This window comes from Mus pahari, chromosome 9 (assembly GCF_900095145.1).
Source record: "Mus pahari chromosome 9, PAHARI_EIJ_v1.1, whole genome shotgun sequence".
NCBI lineage: Eukaryota > Metazoa > Chordata > Mammalia > Rodentia > Muridae > Mus > Mus pahari.
This window is the reverse complement of record NC_034598.1, coordinates 55167862-55183068: the sequence shown is the minus strand read 5'-3', so window position 1 is coordinate 55183068 and position 15207 is coordinate 55167862. Positions and strand designations below refer to the sequence as shown.

Below are 15207 nucleotides of genomic sequence, written 5' to 3'. Positions count from 1 at the left end.
CCACCTCACCCACGCACTGAACCACCTCACCCACGCACTGAACCACCTCACCCACGCACTGAGCCACCTCACCCACGCACTGAACCACGTATGGCAACACTGAGGGTTACTGATATCTGCACTGCTTCCCCTGACCCTGAGCTCCAGACACTGAGGCTCCATTCTATACATTTTCCCGCATCACAGCCATCCCTGCCCTGGCTGTCGTGGTACCGGGATGGAGGACATAGTGTTGAAATGACAACTTTCAACTCCCTGTCACGAGTAGACTCAAGCTAGGAGAAGCGGGGGCACTAAAGCAGAGATCTCGCTCCTTATGCGGACAGGGAATGGGCTGCATTGCAGTAAGCTGCAGTCTGAGAGAACGCTGGACCAGAGAAGTTGGAATCAGGGTGTTTGTTAAAAGAAAAACAGTACATTTTAAAAAATGTTGGCAACTAATTCAAGTTATCTGAGTCTAAAGTTGTTATGATTTATCCACATGATTTACTCCTGACCAAGAACTCGGTATGGTATTGGAAGTAATCAGTCTCTATTCATTGACACCTGGAACCTCAACATGCGAGAGGCTGAGGCAGAAGGACTGCTATGAGTTTATGCCAGGCTGGACTACTGTGTGAAAACCTGTCTGGACAAGCTAATAAATAAGTCAACTAGTAAATAAAAAATAAACCAACTAATAAAAGGCTGGAGCAATACCTCCACTGGCAAATCAGTTGCTGCAAACAGGAGGACCTGGGTTCCCCTCCCCCGCACCTACTTTAAACCCACAATGGTGCCCTGGGACAGCCGGCCAGCCAGCCTACTGGTGAGCCCTGGGTCTCAGCGATAAATGACAAGGACAATAACATCCAAGGGTGACCCCTGACCTACACAAACCCATATGCACATCCTTGATGGCAGCTTCTCACCTGTGCACTCACAGGCGCACACACACACACACACACACACACACACACACGGAAAAGGGACAAGGCAGAGAAATGGAGGCTGTGCAGAAGTTGAACTTCTGTGACCCACAGTGTGAAGGACAGCCACAGTCAGGGCCACTTTCACTGGGTCCCTTCCCAACCACTCACAGAATCAGCGCTGATGTCACCTCGGGGAAGGGTTTGTAAGGACACAGTCAGAACCGACTGAAGGCAAATGTGGGCACACAGAGGTGAGTGAGCCAGGGCCGGGCGCACTGGGGTGAAGGAGCCGGGGCCAGGCCTTACCCGTTTCAGGTGGATTGTTTTCAGAGTCACGGCACACTCAGAAAGCGCCTGTAAAAAGCAAGTTCAAAAGTTAACACGAGCAGTTCCTCACTACAAAGCCAGCCTTCTATCCCTTCCGCCTTCAAGCTGCCACATGGAAAATACTGATGGCCAAGTGTGTGCAGGGCGTGAACAGTGGCCGCACAGAAGACAGCAAAGACGAACCCTGGGGCTGGAGAGATGGCTCAGCGGTTAGGAGCACCGGCTGGCTGCTCTTCCAGGGGACCAGCGTTTGACTCCTAGCACCCTTATATGGTGGCTCACAGTCATGGGTGACTCCAGTCCGGGGACCTGACTCCCTTTTCTGTCCTCTGAGGGTACCAGGCTTGCAGAAAGCACACAAGCACACATGGAAGGAAAACCCCCATAGACATGAAACAGACACGGAACATACTGTAGTCCGAATGTAGTACGCGGGCGGACGTTACCCAACTATGGAGAATGGAGAAAACAACTCTCCCACATAGCAGTCTGAGATCTAGGACTGTCACCCGGGCAGAAGGCTGCCTTTTAACGCCCTCAGTGGTAGGGGGCACCGCTGAGCAGAGTGGCAGGAACAGGGCGTGATAGTGGGCACACTCCAACACTCTGGAGGTCTGTAGGCAAGAGGACTGCCTACAGTTGGAGGGCAGCCTGGTGTGCACAGTGAGATCCCAGCCAGTGCCATCCACAAAGCAAAACCAAAGTGAGGAGGGACAGAAAGAGGGACACTGAGGAGAAGGGCGGGGAGAGGAGGAGAGTGAGAAAGGTAAGTGGGAGAGAAAGGGAGGGGCTTAGTGGTGAGGCACCTGTCCAGCATGGGATACCCTCAGCTCCAACCCCTGAACACAAAAAGTAACTTGATGAATGTCACCAATTCTGTATGGAAACAACCCAGGCAACAAAGCCACCCTGTCATGGTGACGCTTCTATGAGGTCTACACGTGGTAAACAAAGCCTGGGCGGGGAGGGGTGTGTGTGTGCGGCGTGCTCGCTCACCAATACTGTCTGTGCATCTGCCAGGTCAAAGGTCTGCTTCAAAGGTGCCAGGAAACATGCCGGGACGATATGCTTATAAACAAAGTCGGCAAAGCCCACCGGTCCATCCTTGCCTCCTGCGAGAGAAGCCAAGGTTTCATATCTTGCTTCAAAAGAGAGTCGCCAGCCAGTCCGTGGCAGGGGAATCCACTCCCAGCTCCTGCTTCTATCGGATCAGAATTCCTTTCCGTTTCCAACTCTCCCATGACACGGGTTGTGGAATAAAGGGTTGAAGCAATCCTCAGGCTGAAGGTGTTGCCTACTGTAGGACCACTGACTAGAATACCCAAAGCCTTGGGTTCTTGTTCTAGTACTGGGGGAGGCAGGGGGAGGATGGAGAGGCAGGTGGGGTGGGGAGGAAGGTGGATAAAAATCTCAAAAACAAAAGCAAAAACCTCGCCTCACCCCAGAGCTCCACCAGCTTTGAGAGGATAATAAAACACGTTTTCTGTGCAATCGGGTCTGGGTAGTCAACGGCTCCTTGGATAACAGTAACCAGCACCCGTTCTACATTTTCTGCACCTGAAGAGAGAGAGAAATACAAAAAACAAAGAAAATTATACTTTAACTTCAAAAGGAAAACAACTGGAAGCATGTATTTCAAAATATACAGTTAAGTCAAAACACACCTACAGCATTATAAAATCCTGTCACTTAGTCCATAACTGAGCACTTAATTTCTAAGCCAAGATCCCTTTAACAGCAAAGACCTTGCTGTGCAGACCAGGCGAGCCTCACAATCACAGATGTCTGCCTGTCTTTGCCTCCTAATTACTGAATTTAAAGGCACCATGTGATGGTTTGAACGAGAATGGCCCCATTAGGCTCACATATTTGAATGCTTGGTCCCCACTGGGTGGACCCAGTATTTGGAAAGTATTAAAAGTATGGCCTTGCCGGGCGTGGTGGCGCACGCCTTTAATCCCAGCACTTAGGAGGCAGAGGCAGGCGGATTTCTGAGTTCAGCCTGGTCTACAGAGTGAGTTCCAGGACAGCTAGGGCTATACAGAGAAACCCGGTCTTGAAAAAAATCAAAAAAGTATGGCCTTGCTGTAGGAGGCGTGGCCTTGCTATAGGAGCCGTGGCCTTGCTGGAGGGAGGTGGTTGGGCTTTGGGGCTTTGGGGTTTCCAGTCAGTGTGCTCTCTCTGCCTTGCCTACCCTCCAGCACCACGCCTTCCCATTGTCATGCGCCCTGCCATGATAGTCCTGGGCTCACCCTCAGACACGGGAAGCACCAAGATCTTTATTCTCTAAGTTGTCTTGGTCATCACAGCAATAGAAAACTAGCCCAAGACACACACCGTGCCAGTTTACAAACACTTTTCCTTTTTTTAAGAAAAGGCCTCAAGAACCTGCCCTGAACACTGCACAGTCAGGACGGCCAGCAGAGCCTCCTCTGACTGACCTGCCTCAGGTTCCCAGGTAACGGGGTTACAAGCCTGCATTACTGTGGCTGGGCAGTGCTGTTATTAACTTTAATGATTCGCACACACCATGCACGGCACGCTCGCCGCATGCAACCTACCTCGATTCTCACACACTATGCACGGCGTGCACCCTACCTTGATTCGCGATCACTTCACTCATCCCACTGCCAGTGACCGTCTGAAGGAAGGCGAAGTAACTCCTCCTCAGCATCTGCTTCTCCAACGCGGCCGACTGGTCGTTGTCTTCCGCTGGTCGCAGCAGCACTTCAAAGATGGCGTGAAGCAGGGGCATGAACATCTGCTGTAAAAACGGGGACACCTGTATCTTGAACTTGGCCGTGATCTGGTTGATCAGGGGAATGAACTCCTGGAGGTCTTTCGCTTCACAGTCTTTGAGCATGTGCTCGGAGGCAGAGGGGATGAACGGGAGCACCTCCTCCTCCAGGCAGATGATCATTCGATGAAGGAAGGTCCGGACGCCGCTTCGGAGGACGTCCTTTTGCAAGGGGCAGCTGAGGGCTGGCAGGAAGGTCTGTAAACACTCCAGGTAGACCTGGGAGCAGCCACACTGTTTCACAGTCTGCTTGTTGCTGAAGGCTTTGCTGGTTCGACTGCATGACCAAAAACCAGGCAACCCAGTTTAGTGTTAGTCGTTTTTATAAAAAAGGCCTAACACAGCCTAGTCTACAAAGTGAGTTCCAGGACAGCCAGGGCTATACAGAGAGAAACCCTGTCTCGAAAAACAAACAAACAAACAAACAAACAAAGGCCTAACACCAGGAAACCAATGGCTTCCTGGTGTTAGGAATCACATCAGAATCAAATCCATCCTTAGTTAACAGTTATGTGAAAATGATGGTGGCTTCCAGATTATCATTACAGAACAAAACATTAAATAAGTTAAGCAAACAAGATGCAATTAAACATAAGCTGAATCTATTCATATGCTTTTTTAAAATCCTGACATCAAGTCTGCAAGAAAAAAATGTATTTAGTGTGACTAAGTCATTAGACAATCTGTGTGTGCTACTCATCAAAGTTAAAAACAACCTAATCACACTCAGCCAAGTTCCTCCTATCTCCCGAGGCCTGGCTCTCCTGCTGCACTTTATAGTGTACAAGAACCTCCCAGGATAACTTATTAGCAATCACTTCAATCTCCATGCTGCTAATAAAAAAATTTAGGCAGAGTAGTAAAGGTGGGCTTGGGTCTTCGAGACACGCTAACACTATGGAGCGAACGTCAGGACGCCTCCTGAAGGCCAACAGTAAAGCTCAATGTCGCGGTGGCTGCTGGAACACAGACTCTTGGCCGAGCCTCCTGAAACACAAGCCCGTCAAACACTTCGGAGTCAGGATCCAGAGACCTGAGGATCTGGACACTGCACGACGAGCACACAGCTAGCCAGGGCTCTGTGCTCTCTGCCGGCTGCACCTCTGACTCACTGGAGAGACACAGGGTTATACAACCCTCTGAGTAGCTGACTCAGCTTTGCAAACAGTTGAGTGTCCATGTCAGAAAATCCCGCACTAGAGGTTCTGCCTACACAGATGCACATCTTTACCTGTGCAATCTTAGCTGCACCTGGGCTCACCTGGCGAATCCCACCGCGTGGTTGAGACTGTCTGCAAGAGATGCTTGTCTCTCTTCATCCTGCGCCATCATCAGCTTTTCCAACAGAACCTTGAACCTCTCCATCAGTGGTGTCAGGAGGTCCTTCATTAAGGCCTGCTTATTTTCTGCGGGATATTCACTGTTAACAATCAGCGCCCCGGCTGTTTCGTAAATGAAGAGCTGATCGTCGCTACTCAGCAAGGACTGGTAACCGTTCTCCTACAAGGAAGTTTTGTCTTAACTGAATATTTAGGTTTTAGTGCCTCTCCTTTAATCAAGCATGAGAAACTGGAAATAACACTCTACAACGTTGGCTCTTACATCAAGTACTCATAGAAAAACGAAATTTCCGCCACAATTCCAGACTGAAAATGGAAGCAGAGGTTAAAGTCTCCTAGTTCTAACTCTTGTGCTCAGCTAAGGGTATTACTTCCTGGTACCCTGTGTCCTCATGCCCGAGGCTCCAAGATAAACCCTAGCCTTGTACATGAGCGAGCAAGCATATCAATTAACTAAACTTGAGTCCTGATCAACTCTGCAGATGTTCCTAAGATAACTGTTACTGTCCGATACAATATGGCTTTTTGGATGCCTCAAGTTCCAAGGGTCAGCAAACTGCTGAGAAAAGCTGCCATGAACTGGGCAGTGAAGAATTCCATTAAATGAATGTTGCTATCTTGATTGCAACGCAACAGTGTAGCGGGCTGGAGAGGTGACTCAGCACAAGGACACTGGCTGCTGTTACAGAGGATGGGCTTCCACTCGCAGCACCCACAAGGCAAGTAGCACACCACCATCTGTAACCGCATTCCTGGGGATGCCAGCGCCCCCTCCTGGCCCCTGGAGGTACTGTACACATGTGATGCACAGCTACACATACAGGCAGACAAAACACACATGCATATATGACTAAAAATCAAAAAACAGATGTAAATCAAAACGTACTTATAAACCATCTCAATGTAAATCCTTTCAGATGCTGGAAGGATTAACATCTTAACACTAAGTCTGAAGACCCACATTTAGGAATCAGGACACACTCCACACTGCCAACTTCTTTACATTGGCAAACAGACCTTAGTAAACTCTGCACACGCCGCCCGCCCGCCCGCCCCTCCCACTATGAGAAACAGAGCTGTCACTCACAGTCTCAGTGGTACCCGAGGAGATAACTTACCGGTGGAGAAAGGGCTAATAAGTCTTGTATTCTATTCAAAATATCCTCAATGTAAGGATTCATTTGTTTACTGAATGAAATCAAAAAGAAAACAGTAAATAGGTGAGACGCGCACAAGCTGCTAAAAGATCAAGTTCCCATTTAGACACAAGGAAGCCCAAGCTCACTTCTACGCTAGCTACTCCAATCACTAAGACTAATGTTAAAGTCTGTGTGCTCTGCAGCGATGCACTGCCATGCCAGTGACCCGGCTGTCAGCCCAGTGAGTACCAACAGAAGGGGACTTATGAAGAACACTATGTACAGCAGACTGTGTTACAACGACTTTCAAGCTGGGCATCTCCATGCAAGCCTATAATCCCGGTGCTTGGAGGGAGAGGCAGAACATGGAGTCTGTCATCTCCAGGACCAAGAAAACCAACAAAAAATATGCACCATGGCCTAGGGAGACGACGGCTCAGCGTGTGAATGTGGTGACTGCAAACCTGCTGGCCCAACCGAGTGTGTTCCCTGCTCCCACAGTGGGAAGGCTGCCTCTTCTTCACATTCGCCATGGCACACATGTACTGCTCACCCCAGACACCCAAACCACATCCACCCTCAGCAGCCTCCAAGAGTACACTCGCAGCACTGAAAGCCGATACTTACTTGAGAGATTTGACAAATCTAGAAAACAGGTAGGCGGTTCTGCTCCGGACTTTAGCACTGGAATGCCACAGACCTCTGTGATCTAAGAAAGCCATCTACAGGAAGAGACACTCATTAGCTCTGCTCCCATTCAAGAACTCCATTGTCATACTGTCTTTTATATTTAAGACAGGGTCGGTCTCTCTCTCTCTCTCTCTCTCTCTCTCTCTCTCTCTCTCTCTCTGTGTGTGTGTGTGTGTGTGTGTGTGTGTGTGTGTGCGCGCAGCCCTGGCTGTCATGGAACTCGCTCTGTAGACCAGACTGGCCTGGAGCTCACAGAGATCTGCCTGCCTCTGCCCCATGACCACCCAGCACCATACTGCATTTCTGTTCACATCAAACAGTACACCTTAGGCAGGGACTAGGAATACAGAAGCAATGCTATATTACACGCACATAGGCCCTGAAGGACTGGGTTTAGTAACTATCTCTCAGGTTTAGATAACCTTTTAATTCTGAGAAAAGCTACAGACAACAAAGACAGAACTCGATCTGGACATTCAAACCAGAGTGCATCGCACACTTACTAGTACACACGGAATGTGCTGAGGTTCAACTGTGAAAAACTTCTCATAGCGAACAACAGTTTCAAAGAACTCCAGGGTCACAGATGTGTGCTGGTAGGAACTGACTCCTGATGTCACCAACTAGAGAGGAAATGAAGAAACCATTGCTTACTGCAGCATCCACAGGTCCCGCTATAAAAACCACGCCGAGCTCTAACCAGTACGACCCTATGTGAGCTTACGGCACGGCACAAAGGACAAATACGTTTCCAGGGAAGGACCCTCAGTATACCTACCGTCCGCATCATGTCCTGCAAAGCACTCGCTTTTGACACGTCACCTGAGAAGTGAGCGCCGTGGGACACCGGGAGAGCTTCCGCCAGCATGTACAGCAACCGCACGGCTACTTCAACCTCCATGAAGCGCGTGGTCTGCCAGTTCCTACCAAGTCACAGTATGGTATGTCTGTGAGATCTCAACGTGAATGTTCTGTAGGACTCTTGATACACAGGACAGAAACCCACCCAAGTCCCCTCAATGGCACTGCCACATGCTCCTCTAACGACCCCTCGTTATCTACACTCCTGTAACCAACCCTAAGGAGGCCCAGGGTTCACAACAACCATGGGAGGGGACAAGAGACAGAAACAGCACAAAGGTGAAGGTGTGGGAACATTTGCAACGTAACTTAAACCACAGAGGTAGAGTCAGGAGATATTCCAGAAGCAAAGCGAGCTGTTTTCAGACCCGTGAGGAGGGGTGAACACAACAGGGCTCAGCTGTTGCAAATCCCCCTCGGAGCCGAGACAGAGCTTACTCATGCAGACTTACTGCAGCGTGGCACTGAAGACCCTGCGAACGGAAGCCAGCACGAGCTCTGGGGACACCTGAGCAAGTCTGTCCAACAGTAACTTCAGCTGTTTTCTGTATTCCACAAACATGGCTTCATCTTCACCCTGTGACACAAGTTAAAAGCCGTCTTAAAGTTCTAAGGCGCCAGCATCAAGATGACTCAGCCATTAGGAGCACTCAGAGAGGGCGGAGGGAGCCAACACCCAAAGCTGTCCTCAGTCTCCACAGCCATACCTGGCCCATGCTCACAACTGCACACACAATAAGGAGACACCCATCTCTCCCTCTCTACCTACCTACCTACCTATCTGTCTATTATCTCAATATCTATCTATCTATCTATATCTCAATCATTCACACGCACCCCTACACATGTACACAGCACATCAATACACAGACCCCTATATATTTAATTTTGAGATCTTAAAATTACATAGGTGATAAGTTATCTCATATCTTTTATCTTCGAATAATTTTTAAAAAATCATAAATGCTAAGCAGCACCTCCCTTCTGCCGCTCATTAACTAGTAATTCCAAAAGTAACTGTAGCCATCAAAGGCATGGGTCCTAAGGCCTCTGGAGGAGGGCAGGGCTGATCCATACGTTGGTATGGATCTGAATTAGGTTTGAGACTTGCCTATGCTCTGCACGCCCCCTCTATGCTCCCCAAGTGCTGACATCATTAGGAAGGACTGGGGCTGATGTGTTGCTTACTGCCACTATTACCCTGTGACATCCATTCCTAATGCAGAGTCTTAGCACACGGCTAACCAACACGTGCCTGGGTTTCCAGGAAGCAGTGGACAGCCCCTGAAATTAGCGTGAGGCTGATGCTCATAACTCTGGACAAACCTTGTAGCTGAACAAGTCCAGGCAGGGAGGCCCCATTCTCACCCTCCCTGCTGGCTGGCCACCTGAGGCCTGTTGACTGGGCCTTGATCCAGCACTCTGATTAAACGTAAACAGAGATAAGATCATCGACACCGTCGACTGTAAACTCGATGTTACAAAGTACTGCTTTTCTTTCCTTCACTGCTATAGACATAATCTAGGACCTGCGTGTAATAAGCAAAGGCTCTACCACCAAGCTGCATCCCAAACCCACACCATTTTTCTTAATAGTATTCTTTTTGTTTGTTTGTTTTTTTGAGAATGTTTTGAGAACAGCTCTCACTGCACAGCCCAGTATATAGCCCAGGCTGCCTTCACATTTATGACAGTATTTTTTTCTAAGGTTGCCAACTGCTGGATTTCAGGCGCGCACGCATGTGTGTGTGCGTGTGTGCATGTGTGTGTGAGTGTAGTGTGTGTGAGTGTAGTGTGTGTGTGTGTGTGTGTGTGACCAGGCAATGTACTCCAGGCATCCACCCGCTTGCCTTCCCTGCTCTGGGACCACAAGCACGCACCATCGAGTCCAGCCTCCCAGTCGTCAAGCTCTGATCTTAATGCTTATACAGCAAGCACTTTGCCAGATGCCCTTGCAACCCCTTAGACAGCGAAGGATTCAGAGGTCTCCGCAAGTGCCGCTGCAAACTAACAGCGACACAACTCCACCAGTATAAGCAAGGTTGATTAAAACACACTGTTTTTTTGTTTGTTTTAAAGGGCTCGAAAACTAAAATATAAAATACTAATTTGCTGCAAACAAAAAAAAAAATTAAAACTGGTGTTTCTTTGGTGCACAACTCCTCACCTCATTTTCAAAGTTATATTCTTCATCATAAGTCAATTTTTTCATAACGGCCAACATGATTGCCTAAAATTAGTAATAAAATAGCATGTGTTAGTTGTTCTTTTGAACCTGGAAGTTACACTTACATGTCAAGGCAGGTTTCAGACAAAGAGCTGAACATCAGCTTTAGATGGGCATTGCCTCACCCGATGCAAGGGCTTGGGGAGTCTCATGGGAGCAGAGGTGGAAGAGAGACATGGGGTGGAGTACGCCTTGGAGGGGGGCTACCTGAGACTCAGGAAACAAACAACTCACCAGAAGTCCCTAAAACTCACCAGCCTCGCTAAGCCCTGCACTCCCCAGGGCCATTCACCCAGGAAGGGACTCTCCTACACATGGTGATTGGCTTTTCAGTGAAGCAGCTGCTTCTGAGCAGTAATCCCTCACCCACAGAGAGGTGATTTGGAAAACAGACCTACCTCTGGTTTGAAGGAAGCCACTTACCTCTACATTAGCTTTTTGCTGATCCGAGAGCACTGGAAGCTTCAAATAAAAAGTAAACAATAATTTACTTGGTTTTCTGATGCTATATTTGCTTATCAAAGTATTTTTCTAATTAATTCTTCTAAAACATACACAATGGAGCTTCTGGTACAATTAGGGGTCAGAACATTTTCCAGCATTCACAGGTCGCCGGGTCTAATATGAAAAAATACACACATTTCTGCTGAGTAGTTTGACAGCAAATCTATAGTTAACAGATTCCTAAATTTAGATGTAATAATTTTGTCTAATAAATAATATATAGGCAAAAGATAATTTGATTAAGTCTTTTATCATATATTTAGAATTATGCTGTAAGGCACTCAAGGACATTTTTGTTGTTTTGAGAGAGTCTCACATTTAGTCATGGTGAGCCTGAAACTCATGCTGTAGACCAGACTGTCCTTGAACTCAGAGATCTACCTGTCACAGCTGAGATTCAGCATGCACAATCATGCTGAGCTTTTTACAAACAATGCAAATGAAGCTTAGACACCTGAGACAAATTCCTGGGGAGGTCAGTTTCTCCAATGCTACTCCCTTGAACTATGCAAGTAGTGGTTATATTGCTGAGAATTGGGGGTTGGGTAGAGAGGTAGCTCAGTGGCAGGGTGTGCCGAGCATGGTCCAGGTTCTGCGTTCAGTTCCCAGCACTGCAAACAAAGCCTAACCAGCTAGCCCACAGAGGGGTGATGGTGCGGAATGCTGACTTCTGAGCATGGCGGACCCTGCACTCACAGAGTCAGCCCCTGTGGTTAACTGATCTGAAATGGGCCACCAGCACTCTGACAGGGATTGCAGGGGGAAGGGGAAGGTGGTCCGTGAGGCCCTACCCCTTCCTCGAGGAGCTGTTACAGCTGCTAAGGAACAGGGAGATATTTTCTTCAGTGATGTAGCCTCTCATGCTCTGTATACAACCCCTCACCTACAATCCTATGAACAACTAACTGTAATGAAATTCATTAAACCCTCAAAGGACATCAAGGCAGGACTCAGAAGGAGACAAAGGTACCGGTAGGACAAGAGGGGACAAGAATGGGTGATGGGGGAGAGATGGGATTAAAATGTTATTATATACATGTATAAAAGTCATTCTGAAACACTTAAGTATAATTAATATATAGGAACAAAAATGTAACAAAGTAGGAATGGCCTCTCATTCTGTGTCATAATGGAATTAATTAATCCTTACAACACCGCACACTACCATATGGAAACCACGACATTTCATGCTGTCACTGCCGAGGGAGTAATTTAACAAGTTTCCACTGTGCTCGAGGACAAATTCAGACTTAAAACAACAGAAACAAAGCAAACAAAATAATTCCAGGCTGTGTTTATGACTTAGGAATGTGTGTTTTTAGGCAGGGACTCGTGCTGTTCAAGCTGGTCTTGAACTTGCTGCAGAGCCGTCCTCGACCCTGAGCCCAGTGCCTGCCCATCCCAAGTGCTGCATTCCCAGACCCAGCCCAAAGTGTGTGTACGTATGTATATATATAATATATATGTATATATTATGTGTGTGTGTGTGTGTGTGTGTAACTATCTATCCATCTAACTATCATCTACATGTGTGTCTTTTTTAGTATTTTCACTTTTTACCAGTTCTTTCTATATCTAATGGACAGCACTGACTTACCTGTTTCAGGATATGGAGATAATCGTAACAAAACCCAATGATGTTGGAGGAAATGTCATCATCCTCGTGAACTAGCAGCTGTAACATAAGTGGCACTTTTGTCTCAATAGCTTCCAGTGCCTCCTGCGCATTCTTGACAGCCCCATTCTTAATTAATTTAGTCCAGCTAACTATTAACGACTGTCCCATTCCATTTACCAGCTTAGAAAATCTGGCCACGAAGTCCAAATCTTCTTCCTAGAAGCAAGAGGCAAAGCCCTGGGTTACAGCCGCCTGCCGCAGACAGCCAGCTCCCCCTCTACCACGGCTGGCTCTCGGGATGCAACTCAGGCCACAGCATCTCAAGGGTTACCTACTGAGCACTCCCCTGGACCCCAGAACTCAACGTTAAGACAACGACTACCAATTTTGTCATTATGATAGAAGCATTATCAGATGTTCTGCAACCACCATCATCCAATAGTACTTTAAAAGCAACTGTTTTATTTTTTAACTAAAATAATAATAATAATTAAATGTTTGGTAGTTTTGCCTGCATATACATTCATGTAACATGTATGCCTGGTGCTTAGAGAAGCCAGAAGAGGGCACCGGGTCCCCAGGAACTGCAGTTACAGACTCTGGAAGACGGATGCCCAGTGTTCTTAACCACTGAGTCATTTCTACATTGGCAACTGTATTCTAATGAAGATAGTCCTGTGGATATTACCAATCTTGGGTGGGTAGGCTTAAATAAAAGCAGCTTTAGAACCTCCTTCCCTAACTGTTCAATTTACTGAGCACAGTCTATGACATCCATGCTGCTGCACTGTATGTGTAATGTCTTACAACAGTCCTTCCTTTCTGCGACTGTTTCACTTAGGTCTTAACTTCCCTACAAAGACACAAAGCTGCTACATGATGGCAGGCTTCAAGTCCCTGCTAGGGGTACAGGTAGGTCTGGGCTCCACCTTTGCAATTCTGTATTTTCTTAAGCAACCCCAGATCCTAAGACAGGAGAAGGTAATAAAGCTACCTTGGGTCCATGAAGAAAGGACATCCTAATGCTGTATTGCTGTCATTATCACCAATAAAAAGCTGTCTCAGGATCAAGCAAGGCCACTGCCAAGCCGGACAAGCTGGACAAGCCGAGATCCACCCTGGGGCCCACCCGGCAGAAGGAAAGAACTGACTCTAGGAAGTTGTTCTCTGACCTTAGCAAGAGCACTTACACACATGCATACACACGAACGCACACTACATAATCTATATTAAAAGCTCGGAGTCGTCCGAGAAAGCCTTTTCTTCAGCGCTGCAAACTTGCAAAATGCATGCACCATCCTGACTGTCAAGAACCAGGATGACCAAGTGTGTAAGGAACATGCTGTTAATCCCAGTTATGGTCACCGCCAGCCCAAGGACAGTCCCCAAAACTCAGGGGTGGGGATGGGGGTGAGGTGGGGGTACTTTAACAGTTTTCAAAGCTTAGGTTTAAGACATCCACTGACCTGGTCAATGCTGAAAAACCCAGCAGTCTGTAATACTTGACACAGGGATTCTACGAGTTTCATCTTATCCACAGGGTCCATCCCTTTATTTACAATTTCGAACAAACAGTCACATGCTTCTTCCCGTAGAACCTCTACTGACATATGACCTAGCAGCATATTTATAAACCTGGTGTGTTGGGGGGGGAATAGAATTGTTAACACTGGCAGTCCTGAGTTTTAGATACCAACTCTGCAGGTTTGCAGTTTAAGAGTCACAGGCATACGCACCTATCATTGGCTATAAGGGACAAGTCTATCCAGGAGACATAGGCCCCAACTACTTCAAGGCACTGGCACAGCACTTCTGAATTCGTATACTGGTAGTTGTGTAAAATCTGGTACCATGATTCTACCAGATTTGGAATGCACTGCTCCCGCATGGTGTCTTTTATCAGGGTGTTCCTGCGAGCCTCCTAGACACAAAGCAGCAGAGACAGGGAAGGTTTCAAAGCAGCACTCAATGTCCAAGCACAGTGGCACCGTGACTTCCTCTGCAGGAAACTTCCAGGCTTGCTCACACTCCCATACTGTGGCTTCCTATCTGCTCTAAAATTACATCCTGTGATTCTCGGGGTTTCCTTTTTCCGTTCTACTCCTCAGTGCCAGACTTAGTTCATTAAATACAAACCTAAAAATAAGTACTGCTTAGAAGTTTTAAGCATGTGAAATTATTTCTAAATATTACACAAACATGGTACTTAGGCTATTTAGAAATGGCAGTGACTTAAATGCTCATTGTCCTTTAAATTTATGAGCATTTTAGTTACTATCATCAAACTATTATACTTTTAAAGCCGTCTCCAGTTCCATTTTTGTTTCTTCTTGTATCAGTCAGGTTCTCAATATATGACTCAGGATGGCTGCAAGCTTGGGCACCCCCCACCTCAGTTTCCCAAATGCTTGCTAGAAATAGCCAATTAAAACTCTCACACTCTGTACTACTCATATTTAGACTCAAGTGACATAGCTCAAACCCTGGGCCTCCTGCTTACCACGCCTAAGGCTGGCCTAAGGGTGTACTACCTCAGTTGTAAGGAGTACTTGGCAGAGATGATACAATATATTCAACTACTAGCGATATTCAACAACAAACCACATTTTAGAAGGCGGCAAAGGAGATGCTGAGACGCATGAGAAGGGTCATGGGCTCAGGGACTATGACTGGCTCACACTCCCAACGAGGAGGCACGGACACCCGTGCCATTGCTTTTCGCTTGTTCAGAAGCATTAAGTATGGAAGGCATTTCACAGGAGCTATGCGACAGCAAACTTGTGTACTTTACTG

The 15207-nt window shown here is 47.3% G+C and overlaps 1 protein-coding gene across 4 annotated transcripts in view; it reads right to left on the bottom strand.

Moving 5' to 3' along the window:
• Positions 1 to 15207, bottom strand: part of Xpot (exportin for tRNA) — a 39990-nt gene that overhangs the window by 11660 nt on the left and 13123 nt on the right. For 3 of the 4 annotated variants that reach the window (XM_021204411.2, XM_029542354.1, XM_029542352.1), the window contains exons 7-21: positions 14151 to 14335; positions 13881 to 14049; positions 12394 to 12630; positions 10716 to 10754; positions 10233 to 10295; positions 8518 to 8642; positions 7983 to 8127; positions 7708 to 7827; positions 7142 to 7236; positions 6494 to 6563; positions 5297 to 5535; positions 3837 to 4312; positions 2679 to 2795; positions 2235 to 2350; positions 1218 to 1265 (exon numbers count right to left, since the gene is read on the bottom strand). In XM_021204411.2, the coding sequence (XP_021060070.1) occupies positions 1218 to 1265; positions 2235 to 2350; positions 2679 to 2795; positions 3837 to 4312; positions 5297 to 5535; positions 6494 to 6563; positions 7142 to 7236; positions 7708 to 7827; positions 7983 to 8127; positions 8518 to 8642; positions 10233 to 10295; positions 10716 to 10754; positions 12394 to 12630; positions 13881 to 14049; positions 14151 to 14335 (2244 nt within the window). The remainder of the gene's footprint in view (positions 1 to 1217; positions 1266 to 2234; positions 2351 to 2678; positions 2796 to 3836; positions 4313 to 5296; positions 5536 to 6493; positions 6564 to 7141; positions 7237 to 7707; positions 7828 to 7982; positions 8128 to 8517; positions 8643 to 10232; positions 10296 to 10715; positions 10755 to 12393; positions 12631 to 13880; positions 14050 to 14150; positions 14336 to 15207) is intronic. The other variant, XM_029542353.1, reaches the window with a different exon arrangement.